Source organism: Canis lupus, chromosome 22, assembly GCF_003254725.2.
Source record: "Canis lupus dingo isolate Sandy chromosome 22, ASM325472v2, whole genome shotgun sequence".
In the NCBI taxonomy this organism is placed as follows: domain Eukaryota; kingdom Metazoa; phylum Chordata; class Mammalia; order Carnivora; family Canidae; genus Canis; species Canis lupus.
In genome coordinates this window covers 210,731-224,160 of record NC_064264.1, presented here as the reverse complement: position 1 = coordinate 224,160, position 13,430 = coordinate 210,731, and the positions used below count along the sequence as shown (strand labels likewise).

Sequence of the window (13,430 nt, the reverse complement as noted above, 5' to 3'; positions counted from 1 at the left end):
TAAATATATTGCCATTAAAATTAAGGGGATTCAGTATTACTTTCTGGATTCTGGAGGAATCATTGAAAACTGGGCATCATTTTTTAATGTTTCTATTTAGCTTATAAAAGCAGAGTTTACAAGATTGTAGGTTAGAGAGAGGATAAAAAGTAGGAGAAAAGGCACCTCCCATATCCAGAAAACAGAAGATTAAAACGTCAACATTATAAATTGTAAAATAAAATTTTAAAAAATCTAAAACAACGTCATCAGTATTCCCAAATAACTACAGTAAAATGTCCCTCCTCGGTGCATCCAGGCCTGTGTACTTAATTCTTGTTCTGCTGATTCTTGGTTTAGCAGTCTGCGTTCACGAAGCCATCTGCATCCAGACTAAAAAGAATCCAGAAATCCAAGGAAATCTTGACTCAGTCCACACACACGCACAGCTTGAAACTACCTAAGCAATGTCATTTCTGTAGCCTTTGCCGGAGTGTCTATCCTTTGAAAGATCAGTATTTTCAGATACTTGGTACATTTAAGTCCTTTTCCTTGAGACTCTGAGGTTGTCCTCTCTGGCCTGTAGCTTATAGCAGAGCCCTCAGGCAAGCATCAGAGTACAACAGAAATTGTCTATAGATTATAAAGACTTCAGTGGTTAGGTTTTTTTTACTGTGACAAATAGTGATCATAATGAAGGAGAACAAAATTCTCTATGGAGACAGCCTGTGTAACGGTGTCCTGAGAGATCTGATCAGTAGTCCCCTGGAGGGGAAAGCATAGTGTAGACAATGAGAGCTCTGATAAACCTCCAGGGTCGTCCCACAAAATATGCAACCTCAAAAATACTTACTTAATAAAATTTTATCTATACCGACTTGACCTAGGGAAGGCCGAGCATGTCTTCTGATAACTGTTCCCATGAAACTCTTAAAATAGCAACACAGCAAACAAATACAGCTATTTCTAGCATCTCTCTTTTCATAGGGCAAAGGAGTACGTGTTTACAATTCCCAAGGATCCCTCTAGGAAATCTCAGAGATAGTTGGAGGTGTAGGAAGTATCCTAATTTCTTTATTCTGTTTTTTCAAAATATAGGGTACGGCCTAGGAAGGCAAAATCAAGAGTTGTCAAAGGTGGTGTGGGGACTTGAACCGAGTCAACATAAAGCTCTGAAAGTAATGTGGTGACACACAGAATCTGTGCTAGCGAGGCAGATTTTATGGAAGGTGAAGAGCATTCTTTTGCAGTGTAGTCAAAGGCATTAATCCGTAAGGCAAGGAAGCGAGCCAACAAAGCTGAGGGAACTGTGCCAAGATTTTAATGCATTTTATAGCCCCTTTTCCAGACTCGAGTATTATAAACCAAAGCAAATAAAATTCACTTTCCAAGTCTTGTCCTTCATTTTTCTCTCCTATTCTAGAACAAATTTCTACTTGACTTCAGAACTGCCTTTCCCATCCATAGTCTCTCAAAAACGTACAATGGAGTTTTCCAGAGGCTGTGTGACGAGTGGTATCAGAACAAATGCAGAAAGAGATGAGTATCTGCCTCTCGTCTGTTAAGCCAGACATTAGAAAGACTTGCAGAAATGTTAATGTCATTTTTGTCATCAGAATTTGTCACTTTGGGAAATACAGTTAATTTCCACCAAATATACGTTATTTATATTAAAATAGAATGGATTTATCATTGCAATTTTCAAATTAATATTTTTTTAAGTTCTCAGATTTGATTTCAAATACAATAAGTATTAGTAGTTATTTCTTATTTAAACCAAAGCTCTTCGGTGTCTTTAAATAAGTTTTAAGAAGGTAAAGGGGTCCTGAAATGGAAAAGTTTGAGAACCATAGCTTTTAAGACAAAACTACCCTGGTTTCTCTTTTAAAAACAAAAGCCTTAAATGCATAGCTGTATCTTGTTTCCATTATTGCCTTTGGCATAGTCTAAACCACCCATTTTAGATATAATTAACCAGAGTAACTAACTTATATTTCATAGAGAAAATTGGGAGGAGGGAGGATGTGGATAAGTGAGAACTGTCTGCCACATACAAGCATTTTAGTAGATTGGCAAAGCTCGTGAACGCCTAACAACAGAAATCTCCGCTGCAGTCCACACCACTTGCACGTCTCCGTAAGGCAGCAGAAACGATCGTGTTCACTGGTGTGACTCGGCTAAGTTACAGCCTCTCTGTAAACGTAGAAGGTAGCGGGCGGGGGGTGCTCAGTGGTTGAGCCTCTGCCTCTGGCTCAGGCCGTGACCCCGGGGTCCTGGGATCGAGTCCCATGTCGAGCTCCTTGCATGCAGCCTGCTTCTCCCTCGGCCTGTGTCTCTCTCTCTGTGTCTCTCGTGAATAAATAAAATCTTTTTTTTAAAAAATGAATGAATTTATATGAGCACTTGTTTATCTTTAAGCCAAACAGAACAAGTTCTTATAATTTAGAAAGGATTAAAATCTAAAAAAAAAAGAAGAAATTAAAAAATTAAAAACAAAGAGCAGGGTGATGTGATTTACTGAGGCCGTCTGGCAGTAGGCTGGCGCTCCGGACTCGAGAGGGGAAGGCCTTACTGAACTGCAGTCGCGGACACCAAGCTTTCACTGCTTTGGTCGCACAACCCCGGATGCAAGGCAGGAGACTTGAAAGCACACAGGTCACCAGTCTGGGTTGCAAGGGGCTGTCCCCCTTCCCCGTGGGCTCAGAACTCTTCATCGATTTGAGCTCAGGACAGAAAAATTAACAGAATCACCCAAGAAGCCCTATCCCCTGCTCCCTCGCCCCCTGGGCCGCGTCTGGAACCTTCTGTTGGTGATCCCCAAGGTGTCACACCCTGGAACCCAACCCTCCGTGGTGGCTGCCACCCAGGGGGGAGTAATTCGTCAGCTGTGTATGAACTAGAAAGAAAAATAAAGCACAAAATGGGGCTCAGGGGCAGTGGGCGCTGACGGCCTCCGCGGCGGCCCCTAACCCAGCTTTCTCCTGCAGCGACAAGGTCCAGGCCCTGTCCTACGCGCAGCACACGCGGCAGCTCATCTCGTGTGGCGGAGACGGCGGGATCGTGGTGTGGAACATGGACGTGGAGCGGCAGGAGGTAGGCCCCCGCGGGTCCAGACCCAGAGCGCCCGGCCTCCCCTCCCGCGCAGCTCTTCCTTCTCTCGCGACTAAACCGCGGGGGACGCCTGTTGTGTCAGAGAACTAAATAGTCTAGTGTCCAGGGAAATTCCGTCTTCCCCTCACCCCTCGCGGGGTGGCAAGTAACGTTCACGAAATAGTGACTTCGTAAGAATTTTGACCGAGACTAAGGGGTTTAGACCGAATCTGTTGCTCCATCACAACCAAAGTTCGGGTCAGAGAGAGGGAACCAGCTGTTTTCGGGTGATTATCCCTTAACGTGCCCCGGGGACACGGAAAACTCCAGGGTGTTACGTCAGCCAGGGAATGGTGGCGAATGCGTGAGAAACGGTACCTGACGAAGTAAGAGCCCTTGGCTTGATATTACTAGAAATATCAGAAATAACTATTTTTGTGCCTCTTAGGAGTCACACTCTAAACCGTTCTCCAGATGTACATACGTACCCTGCCATTTTCAAGGCTACATTTAACTTTTCCCACAGCATTCTGTTCGTGTGAGTTTTCTTTTCTCGTCTTTGAGCGTCGTAACCACGGCTGTGTTTACCGAGTATCCCCTTGACGGGGACTTTGAAGTTAACCATGATCTCACTTCCCTAGAATTATGCTGGGAGAACCTTCCCTTTGACGGTTCGGTCCGGTCAATCTCCTTTCAGGAGAGTCGTCACCGTATCCACCCTGTAATGCCTTTCAAATGCCAGTAATTAAATGCTTAAGAAGATTAAGGCCTGACTTGCTCAGACCATAAATCCGTGGGAGTTCTATTAGTAACTAATTAAAATGATCATTACTGTTAGGAAGTGGGGTATTGTAGGATTTTGCTTTTGAAAGTATCGCTTGGCCCCCTTGGGATAAAGGCAGGGAAATCGGTACAGCGCACGTTGGCCTCGCCAGCCAGGCCGTGGGCCCGTGGATTCTGCACAACAGCCCGCTGTGGGTGACGCAGTCAGCCCTCCTCTGTCCCAGCGTCTTCCCAGGCCGCCGGACCAGCCCAGGAGCGGGGGCACCGCCCCACTCTTCTCCCCTGGTGCCCGCAGCCCCTGCCCCTGATGACAGAGGCCCAAGGGAGGGTAATGACGGGCTTTCCAGAGACGAAGCAGGAGGATGATGGGCAGTATGTTGAGGCGTCTTGCTTAAATTATGCCTGTTGACCTGCAGATACGGGCACTTGCAACTCGTTGGCTATCTAGAATCTTCCTGTGCAGGGGATTCAATGATCCGCATGGGGTGGAGAGACGGTCACAGCCGTTTTTTGCAAGTGTCATGTTCTATGAGGCTAATTCCCCTGAGGTGTATGTGTGGGGAGCTCCTGGGTCACCGGAGGTGCAGTGCTCACCCCAGGAGGCCGGAGCCCTGAGAAGAAGCGCTCCCTGTGCCGGTAGACTTTCTGGAAGAAAAAGTACAGGAGAGGACTGTCGAAGCCTGTTCGACGGTGTGAATGATGGGATCACGGTTGCTGTGAGCTCCACGTCAGTGCTGGGTGTGCAGGAGGGGGCGACGGTTGTTGGCTGACTTTCCCAGCGGGGAGGCTGTGGAAGGACGTAGCGCCGGAGGATTGACGGGCCCTGGCTGTGCTCTGAGCAGGACAGGAAGCACCGCGACCAAGGCAAGGTGAAGAGGAGAGCGCCTGTGTGCTGGCGCTCGGGAGCAGCAGGGGCAGCGGGAGCCACGGTGGCCGCGGGCGGCCCGGAGGCTCAACAGGTGTTTATATCGTTAACGAAATCCATTTTTCCTAAAACTGAATCATTCTGTAGGAGCATATGTAACACATGCTGGGTGTAGCAGGGTCACAGAGGGCTGCTTGACGGGTAGGAAAGGCGTCGGCCACTCCCAGTGCCGCCACCCCGGGAGCAGCACTTGTCACGTGTTGGCAAAAACCCTTCCTATGGTTTTCTCTGCAAATACACGTGGGCAGGGTTTGTTTTTTAGGTTTTTGTTTTTTGGGGTCTTTTGGGCAAAAATGAGGTCATACTGCATGTGCGGATTTCTTTTTTTTTTCCCCCTTGCCCAATCCTTTCCCTTTCCCCTCTTCATAGCCACCCACAGTGATGCCTTTGGTGTATGTCCTGAGCCTGTATGTATCCTTATAAAAGGTGTAGCGTGTGCGTGTGTGTGTGTGACAGTTTCCTGTGAATCCTTCTGATTTTCCTGCATCGTAAGTGTGTTGAAAAATCACAAGCACAGATACGTCTTTAAGGGATAAAATGTTTTTCCTGAAAACTCTGTTATTTTGTTAAAGCTGTCCTTAAACCGCTTAGAGCTTGAAAATCACAAAGCAAATCAAGGCTTGCTTCTTAAGGACTCTTTGGTTTTAACAAAATAGGCCAAGAATCGGAACTCTTCAGATGTCACCTCTTTACTCTTCTTTTTTGGGACAAGGTGTCGCCTTAGGTTCATTTCTGCTTGTAGGTAGGAGAATAGGCTAAGTCCCCCCGTCTGTTCTGCAAGGTCTTCAGAAAGGGACGGAGCTGAGAAAAGCTGTGCTGACGTCTGTTGAATCTTGGACAGAGGGGCTGACCTGTGTTTCCACATTTCTCGGTGTGCGCTTGGGGTCTGTTACAGTGAGCATCCCGTGGATCCAGTTGGGGTCCCTGGAACTCACTTTTGAGAGACCCTGGGGCTGGATATATTTTCCCGGGTTCCTTGGGTCCAGTGATACGTGCAAAGACCGTGCGTCTGCCACGCGATGACTGTGCGGAGCTGAGCGTGGACCCCGGGGCGCACGGGCAGGAGCGTAGTCTCGGAAGGTTTACAAGGAAGCGCTTTAAGCTTAACTCATCCTTTTAAACCCATGCAACACTGTGAACAGGCGCAGAGTGGGGTGAGGTCCACAAGGCAGGGGCGGAGTCTGCACCTCGCTGGGCCCTGCGGAGAGCGGGAGCGGGCAGGCCTCCCCGTGGGCGCCCGCGGGTGCTTCCAGCCGCCCAGGCAGCCTTCCGCCGCAGGCAGGAGGTGCAGTTGTAACGCTGATGATGTCATAAGCAGCCGGAGCAAATAGGATCGCACACGCCCCGAGAACACGAGACCAGGTCAGCCTGGCTGTCGGGCCTCTGCGCCGTGGGCCCCCGCCCGCCCCGCGCCCTTCCCCCTCCTGGCCCCCTGCCTCTGCTTCTCGGGCCTTTGGGCTTCCGCTTATTTAAACCATCGATGGCACTGATATTTCCTTGTTTAGTCCTGCCCGATCAGGGGGAGCTCCACGACGGTAGAGATCCTGTTGCCCACGCGCCCCCACCCCCCAGGGCGCAGCACACGGTGGGCGTTCGGTGACTGACTGAGAAGTCCCGCCTCTGTTCCTTGTGAACACCTGTCGGTCCTTAACGTTCCTCAGCATCGATGGCTCTGTGTCCCGCCACTTCTCAGTGTGGCCTGTCGTGTGCTTCACCCCACCAGACCCCGGAGTGGCTGGACAGTGATTCCTGCCAGAAGTGTGATCAGCCTTTCTTCTGGAACTTCAAGCAAATGTGGGACAGTAAGAAAATTGGCCTGAGACAGGTGGGTGATAGGGATCCCTCGTCAAGGTGGGACAGAGTGGGACCAGCCCGCCTGCGGGCGTGGAAGAGCCGTGCGCCTCCAGAGTGGGGCCGGGGTCCGTTACTGCCCGGGTCGCTCTGCGGCGGCATGACCCTCCTCCCCCCATGTGCACCGCGGCTCATTCCTCCTGGTTTCGGCGTCTGGAGGGACTTGTTCCAAGGGCTTAAGGGATAGGGTTTTAGAATTCTAGCGGCATCTCCAGAAATACACCTTCCATCAGAGGGGCCTGCTCAGTTCACGGCGCTAGCGAACCATGAGATTACAGGAGCGGTGTTTATTTCCTCTGATGACTTCACTTTCCCTCCTGCCACAGATTGAACGGGGTTCCCTTCACGCTCCCTCGTCCGGCGGCGTCTTCCCTGGGGGCGGCCCTTCCTCACTATGCCCAGCTCCCAGATAACCTGACCAGGGCGGTCCTCTAGGGTTCACAGGAGCGACAGCTGGGAAGGACCTGGAATGGGCAGTAGGGGCCGGGGTGGGGAGGCGGGGGTGGGGGGCCGTGGTGACACAAGCAGAGGTGTCCCAGCAGCTCTGCATTTGCACAGAGAGCCCCAGGGGACACCTGTGTTCCCTCGGTCTCCCGGGCGCCCTTCGTCTGACCTCCTGCCCTGAATGCCGTCCAGCGCGCCTGGAGCCACAGCAGGCCCTGTGCTCTCTCCCTGCAGCACCACTGCCGCAAGTGTGGGAAGGCCGTCTGTGGCAAGTGCAGCTCCAAGCGCTCCTCTATCCCCCTGATGGGCTTCGAGTTCGAAGTGCGGGTCTGCGACAGCTGCCACGAGGCCATCACCGACGAGGAGTGAGTGCCGGCGGTGCCACGTCAGGGTTGGGGGGGATGTGGTCGGGAGGCCGCACTCAGCAGCGCCCCACTTCCTCTGGTTTCAAATACAGACCGTGCGGGTGGCAAGGCCTGCTTTCTGCCAAGAGGTACGTGTCCTCTCGTGCGACAGGGAAGCAGAGTCCGCACGGAGGATTCCTGTGCTCTGTGCTCTTCTCCACCGCGGGGGACGTGCACTGCAAACCCTCCCATCCCTTCATTCCCTTGAGGGTTGCTCGGGACTGCAGGAACCCAGGCTGCACTTTCCAGCCCAAGTTCATATTTTTTTTAAGATTTTATTTCCATATTTATTAGAGAGAGAGAGAGAGCGTGCGTGTGCACATGTCCAAGCAGGGGGAGCAGCAGGCAGAGGCAGAGGGAGAAGCAGGCTCCCCACCGAGCAGGGGGCCCAATGTGGGGCTCCATCCCAGGACCCGGGGTCACGACCTGAGCCGAGGGCCGACACTCAACCGTGGAGCCCCCGGGTGCCCCCACCAAGCTGGTATTCTTACGGGGCTAAGTCAGCCCATGGGCTCCACAGGCTGCATTTCTCAGGAGGAGCTAAGCCACTTTCCCCAGGAGCCCAGTACTTCCGGCTGCTCCATTGTAGTCTTGTGGTCTTGTCTTGCCGATGACCTACGACCTCAGCTGGCTGCGCGGCCGTGGGCCCTGGGGCGCACGTGGAAGGGTGCATCTGCGTGACCCCCTCAATGCCGCGAATGGCCGACTGCCCCAAACGTAAGCAGAGCACTCAGCAGCAAGTTCCCCTTTTAACGAACGACGGCAGGATCTCCCAGGAAGCTCGTCCGCCCAATTGTGAAGATTTGCTAAGGAGAAGCTTGCAGGCTCCCCCACCTCGTATATCGTAGAAGCGTTTCAAGTGCGAGGTGGGTGTCTTGGAACAGCATGTAAGTAGGAATGTAGTTAAGATGCACCACAGGAAGTCAGCGTTTAAAGGAAAGTCCTGGCAATTAATAAGCCAAAGCATCCTCTTAATGGATAACCCTAATTTATGTGTTTTTTCATTCTTACTTATCCATAGCAAATATAAATTAAGATGCCCTTGCATCAGCAAGCATTTATGTTCATTGATTATTTTCCGCTCATCATATGTGTTGAAATTAATAAGAGAGTTCTTCGTATTAAATTAGAGAGCTTGCAAGAGACTTGTGAGATATTGTAAATTAATTATTCATGTTGTAGATAAAGACACAGACCCAGAGAGCCTAAGCAACTGCACGTTAAGCTCAAATCTTGAATTCTAAATGTTTTAAAGTGATCGTCTTAGGATCCTGAAGATCTGTTCTGCAGACCTAGCCCCGGGCCACCACTGGCTTCGGAGAGCCCCTGCAGAGGGGCCTGATGGCGGACCTGGCACCTCCTCCCCCGGGTCCCCGTCTCTTCTGCGCCCCCGGCATCGCCTCCTGACCACCAGGCAGGTGGTGGACCACAAGCCTTCTCACCAAAAAAAATTGCATCATTTTAAAAATACTAATGTTTGCTTATGGACTATTTGACTCGTTCAAGTGTTGGAATGTCCTGGAAAGAGTAAGCCTGCAGCTGCCCCAGGGAGATGAGGAGAAGGCACGGGCTGCTCGTCAGCGGGGATGGTGACAGTATCTGAGGCTTTGTAACAGCTGTGCTCTTGGGTTTTTTTTTTTTTAAATAGGCACAGGTAGCTGTTCTCCCAGAGGGTCCTTCTGAGACTTGGCAAAAGCACGGAGGTGTTTGTTTTAGGACTCGTCAAAGACAGAGATGGAGGTTTTCATAGACTCTTATCAGGGCAGCTAGTGGTCCCAAGACTTGGGGGAGCGTCGTCATCTCTTTCCCATTTCGGAGAAGACAGGAATCCTTTTCACTTTTTAAAACAAAAAGGGGCTCCTGGGTGGCTCCATCGGTTAAGGGTCCAGCTCCTGGTTTCGGCTCAGGCTGTGATCTCAGGGTGGTGGGATCCAGCGCCCTGTCGGGCTCCAGGGTCAGCGTGGAGTCCGCTTGAGATTCTCCTCCCCACCCCACCCCCCAACCCTCCACCCCCGCTCTCCCTGCTCTCTCGCTCCCTCTCCCCCACTCTCCCACACTGTCTCTCCCACTCTCTCCCTCTGTCTCTCTCTCCCCCCTTTCTCTCTCTCTCTCCCCTCCTTCTCTCTCTCTCTCTCTCTCTCTCTCTCTCTCTCTCTCTCTCTCTCAGATACGTAAGTCCTGGAGCCCATGTGGGGCGGGTGTGGGGGGAGGGAGGGAGGGAGGCCACCACCTCCGACACTGTCTTCTCTCCTTCCTGTGCGGCCCCTCATCGCTTGACGGCCTTGTTCCCGCAGACGCGCGCCCACGGCCACCTTCCACGACAGTAAGCATAACATCGTGCACGTGCACTTCGATGCCACCCGAGGATGGTTGCTGACTTCTGGAACCGACAAGGTTATCAAGGTGCGTCCCTGGGTCTTGCAGCCTCGGCTCCATGAAGTGTGTGGGACTGCAGCGTCATGAGGCCCATGCACAGGAGCACACCGAGGGCACACGTGCCTCCTGGCCAGGGACACCGCCATCTACTGAGACACACGCGGGCTTCCCGGTGCCTAACGTGGGTCACATGTGGAACAGACAAGTGGGTAGAGGCCAGGATGGGGGAGAGGCCAGGATGGAGGGAGAGGCCTGGATAGGGGAGAGGCCGGGATGGAGGGGAGGTGAGGATGGGGTAGAGGCCGGGATGGAGAGAGAGGCCTGGGATGGAGGGAGAGGCCGGGATGGGGGAGAGGCCGGGATGGCCACGAGAGCTGGGCCATGGGAAGGAAGCGGCTCGGCGCAGAGAGGACTGGCAGGGGCGAGTACCAGCTGGTGTCTGCCGGGTGAGGGCGCTGATCCAGAGGTGCGGAACCGGCCGCGGGGATGTGGTGCCGCCGCAGGGCCAGGACAGGAGGCCCGCCAGTGACAGCACTGCTGCCCGGGCACCTCCGGCCCCTTCTGGGAGCAGCAACAGGCGCGGTGGTTGAACCCGGAGGCCGCCGTGACTTCCAGCAAGTGCAGCGTAAACCCTGGGAGCCTCGGCTCCTCTGTTTTTGAAAATAGGACCCGTGGGGAGACTGGGTGAGAGGATGGGGCGGCCGCGCTGTGGGAGAAGCTGTGTCCCCAGCGCCACCGAGTCGCCGCTCATGCCCGCCTGTCTCTCCGCAGCTGTGGGACATGACCCCTGTCGTGTCGTGACGGCCCTGCAGGCGTCCGAAGGCCGAGCTTACTCTACAGCCGTCACCGGAACCCACACCTTCCCGGGGCTGCGAGTGGACGCGGAGGCGCTCGGAGCCGCGGCCTGGCGGGCGTGTGTGCATGGCCCCGGCGACGGGCCTCTACAGCCTGTCCCCACAATAAGACGGAAGATAGTTTTTGGCAAACGGTGCGCGGCCCGGCTGTGCTGCCTTGTTGCGAGCATCTGAGAACTGCGTGGGCTGAGCGCGGCCCGTCTCCCTCCCCTCGGCTGTGGCCCCGCTGCTGGAGGCTCTGCGGCCTCGCGGCGTCTGTCGGCTCTGGTGAGGGAGCCTCCCGCCTCGGCCCGCCCAGCTCTGTGGGCAGCGTCTCCCCCCCCCCCCCCCCCGCACCCTCACCTGCGGTCGCCCGCGTGTTGCTGTCCACTCTCTCCCCAGCGTGTCCTCAGCTTCCACACACGCCTCCTCCACCGCGGGATGCGGGGGCCCTTGGTGGGGGTTTCCACTGACTCCCTGAATCACCCGAGGAGCGATCCCCTTGGGTGCCCGCCTCGGCCTCCGCCCTTGCCCCCCCACCCCCACCTCGCGGGAGCACGTGACCACCTTGGAGACCCAGCTCTGGGGCCTGGGTCGTTGTCGCCCGGTTGGAGGCTCCCAGCCTCGGAGGCTCCCAGTGTGGTTCACGGGCTCTTCCCCGAGCGCCACACTCCTAACACGCAGCAAAGCAAGAACCCAAACCCCAGGGCCTCCTGAAAGCAGCGCCTGTAAGCTGTGTCCCCCGCGACAGCCCCTTGAACGTGAACGCGCTCCCTACCCGGGCCGCGCCCTGCCATGCCCCGCGCCGTCTCTAAACCTAGAGATCTAAACATTCTCCTTCGTGTACTTTAGCAGAACGCTTGGCACGCTTTCTTACTACACCGGTGTGATCCGAGACGTGAAAGGTACCGAGTCCGACGGCTCAGACTCTTCTGGTTGGGAATTATTATTATTTTTTTTAAAGAGGGCTTTAAAAAGTGACCCCAAAGAATTCTAATTTTAAGGAAATCCAACCAAACTTGACCAAGTGAAACACGCGTGTGCGTAGTGGACCCACCTCGAGATGTTGAGGTCCATTTTAGAAATGTCGTTTCCACCTGGAGAGAGACTTGCTTAGCTGCAGCGTGTGCCGTGAGCCCTGGACACGTCGCACCTGTCGGGGCCGTCGGGGTCACGGAGTCCTTGAGCATCCCCGGGCTGAATAAAGGCCAGTCACTTGCCCTTCACTGTCCAAGCGTCCACGTGATCTGTTCCCTTCGATTTTGACAGTTTCTTGGTGTTGGAAATGCTCCCTGTTTCTTTCTTTTCTTTCTTTTTTTTTCTCGAAAGCCATTTCCCCCCTCGTGGTTACTAATCCCCTTCCTTTCCAACCTGGGAGAAGCCCTGCGCGCCGTGCCAGGCCGCCGGACTCCCGTTCTCCGAGGACCCGGGACGCTGAGTGGCACCCCCGGGCCGCGTGGCCACAGCGCTGGGGAGCAGGCTCCGGCCGCAGCCGCTCGCGGGAGCACACTGGAAGCTGGTACACGCGCGTACACACGCACGGAAGCAGTCCCACGAGCCGCCTCCCCGGGCCCTCCCGTGCTCCTTGCGGGCCCCGAGTCAGAGCCGTTAGGACTAACCCAAGCCTTTCCCGCACGGTGGTGAGAGCTCCGTGAGGGAGTGAAACGTAAAACACTCAAATATCCTGGACTCCGAGCTGCTTGCCAAGCCGACCGTCATGGGGAACCACGTGTTGGGTCACAGAAACGAGTGGGGCTCTCCGTCCCCGGGTGGTGGAGGGGGTCTGTGTGCGGAGAGGGGGACGGGCAGCGCAGCCGCACGGCGGTGCCCAGCGAGCCTGCCGTGGACCCCAGGTGGGTGCAGGGGAGCTCAGGGCACTCTGGGTCCCCGGGTCCACCGTGGGCGCCCTGGGCTGCCACCCTGCGCCCCGCTGCAGCGCCCACCCGCCAGCACGGCTGTGCCCCAGCCCGCAGAGCCCCTCAGAGTCGGAGCCACCGGACGCCTCATCGGGGAGGGGAGCCGCGGCCAAACCCCCGGGTGCCTCTTAGTGTCCACGGCTCCGCCCCCTTCTCCGTCCCCATCCCTGCGGGTGCTCGGATTCCTGAAGGACTTCGCGAGCCAACCGTGCTCGGTCCTACAGTGAACCCGGAGCTGGACGACGGGCGTCCCCGCCGTGTCTGTGACTCACGGGGCGGAGCGCGGGTGGCGGGTCTTCGCGCGTGTTCTGGGCGGGCCTCCCGCCCTCGGAGTGACAGCGCCCTGCACTGGCCTTCCCCCGCCCACGGTGGCTGCCAGCGCCCGCGTGCCCGTTGGAATCGCACCTCGCGGGGATTCTGCTTGGTTACTTCAGCGCTTCTGACAGGTTGCGGCGAAGCGGCCACACGGCACCTGCCGCGCCCACGCTTGTTCTTCCTTGGTTTACCTTTCCCTAGTTCACTCGCACGTGAGTGATCTTGATCTCACTCGCTAGGGTGTGTGGCCTGGGGTGAAGCCAGCGCCTGCCAGAGCAGCCTCGCGCCTCCTACGCCACCGGCAGACGTCACTGGAAGAGCCGATGCGCACGCGGGTGGGGAAACGGCCACCCTCGGGCGCAGTGCACCTGCTGGGCGCCCGCCACGGGCCGGCGTGGATCTGGGCTGGGCAGAGGCCCCCGGGCCGGGGCACGGGTCATGTCGGCACCGGGGGTCCACGCAGGGACAGGAGTGTGCCCGGGGCCTCCCCGGGAGCCCCGCACACGGGGCCCGT

The 13,430-nt window shown here is 55.4% G+C and overlaps 1 protein-coding gene across 7 annotated transcripts in view; it reads left to right on the top strand.

The window, feature by feature from the left end:
- Positions 1 to 11,911, top strand: part of WDFY2 (WD repeat and FYVE domain containing 2) — a 162,221-nt gene extending 150,310 nt beyond the window's left edge. For 2 of the 7 annotated variants that reach the window (XM_025478409.3, XM_025478408.3), the window contains exons 7-10: positions 2,967 to 3,072; positions 6,501 to 6,602; positions 7,307 to 7,437; positions 7,530 to 9,637. In XM_025478409.3, the coding sequence (XP_025334194.1) occupies positions 2,967 to 3,072; positions 6,501 to 6,602; positions 7,307 to 7,437; positions 7,530 to 7,770 (580 nt within the window). In that variant the 3' untranslated portion in view covers positions 7,771 to 9,637. Of the gene's footprint in view, positions 1 to 2,966; positions 3,073 to 6,500; positions 6,603 to 7,306; positions 7,438 to 7,529; positions 9,647 to 9,770; positions 9,880 to 10,623 lie in introns of those variants that run through there. The other 5 variants (XM_035704308.2, XM_035704306.2, XM_025478405.3 and 2 more) reach the window with 4 other exon arrangements.
- Positions 11,912 to 13,430: the final 1,519 nt, after the last annotated feature.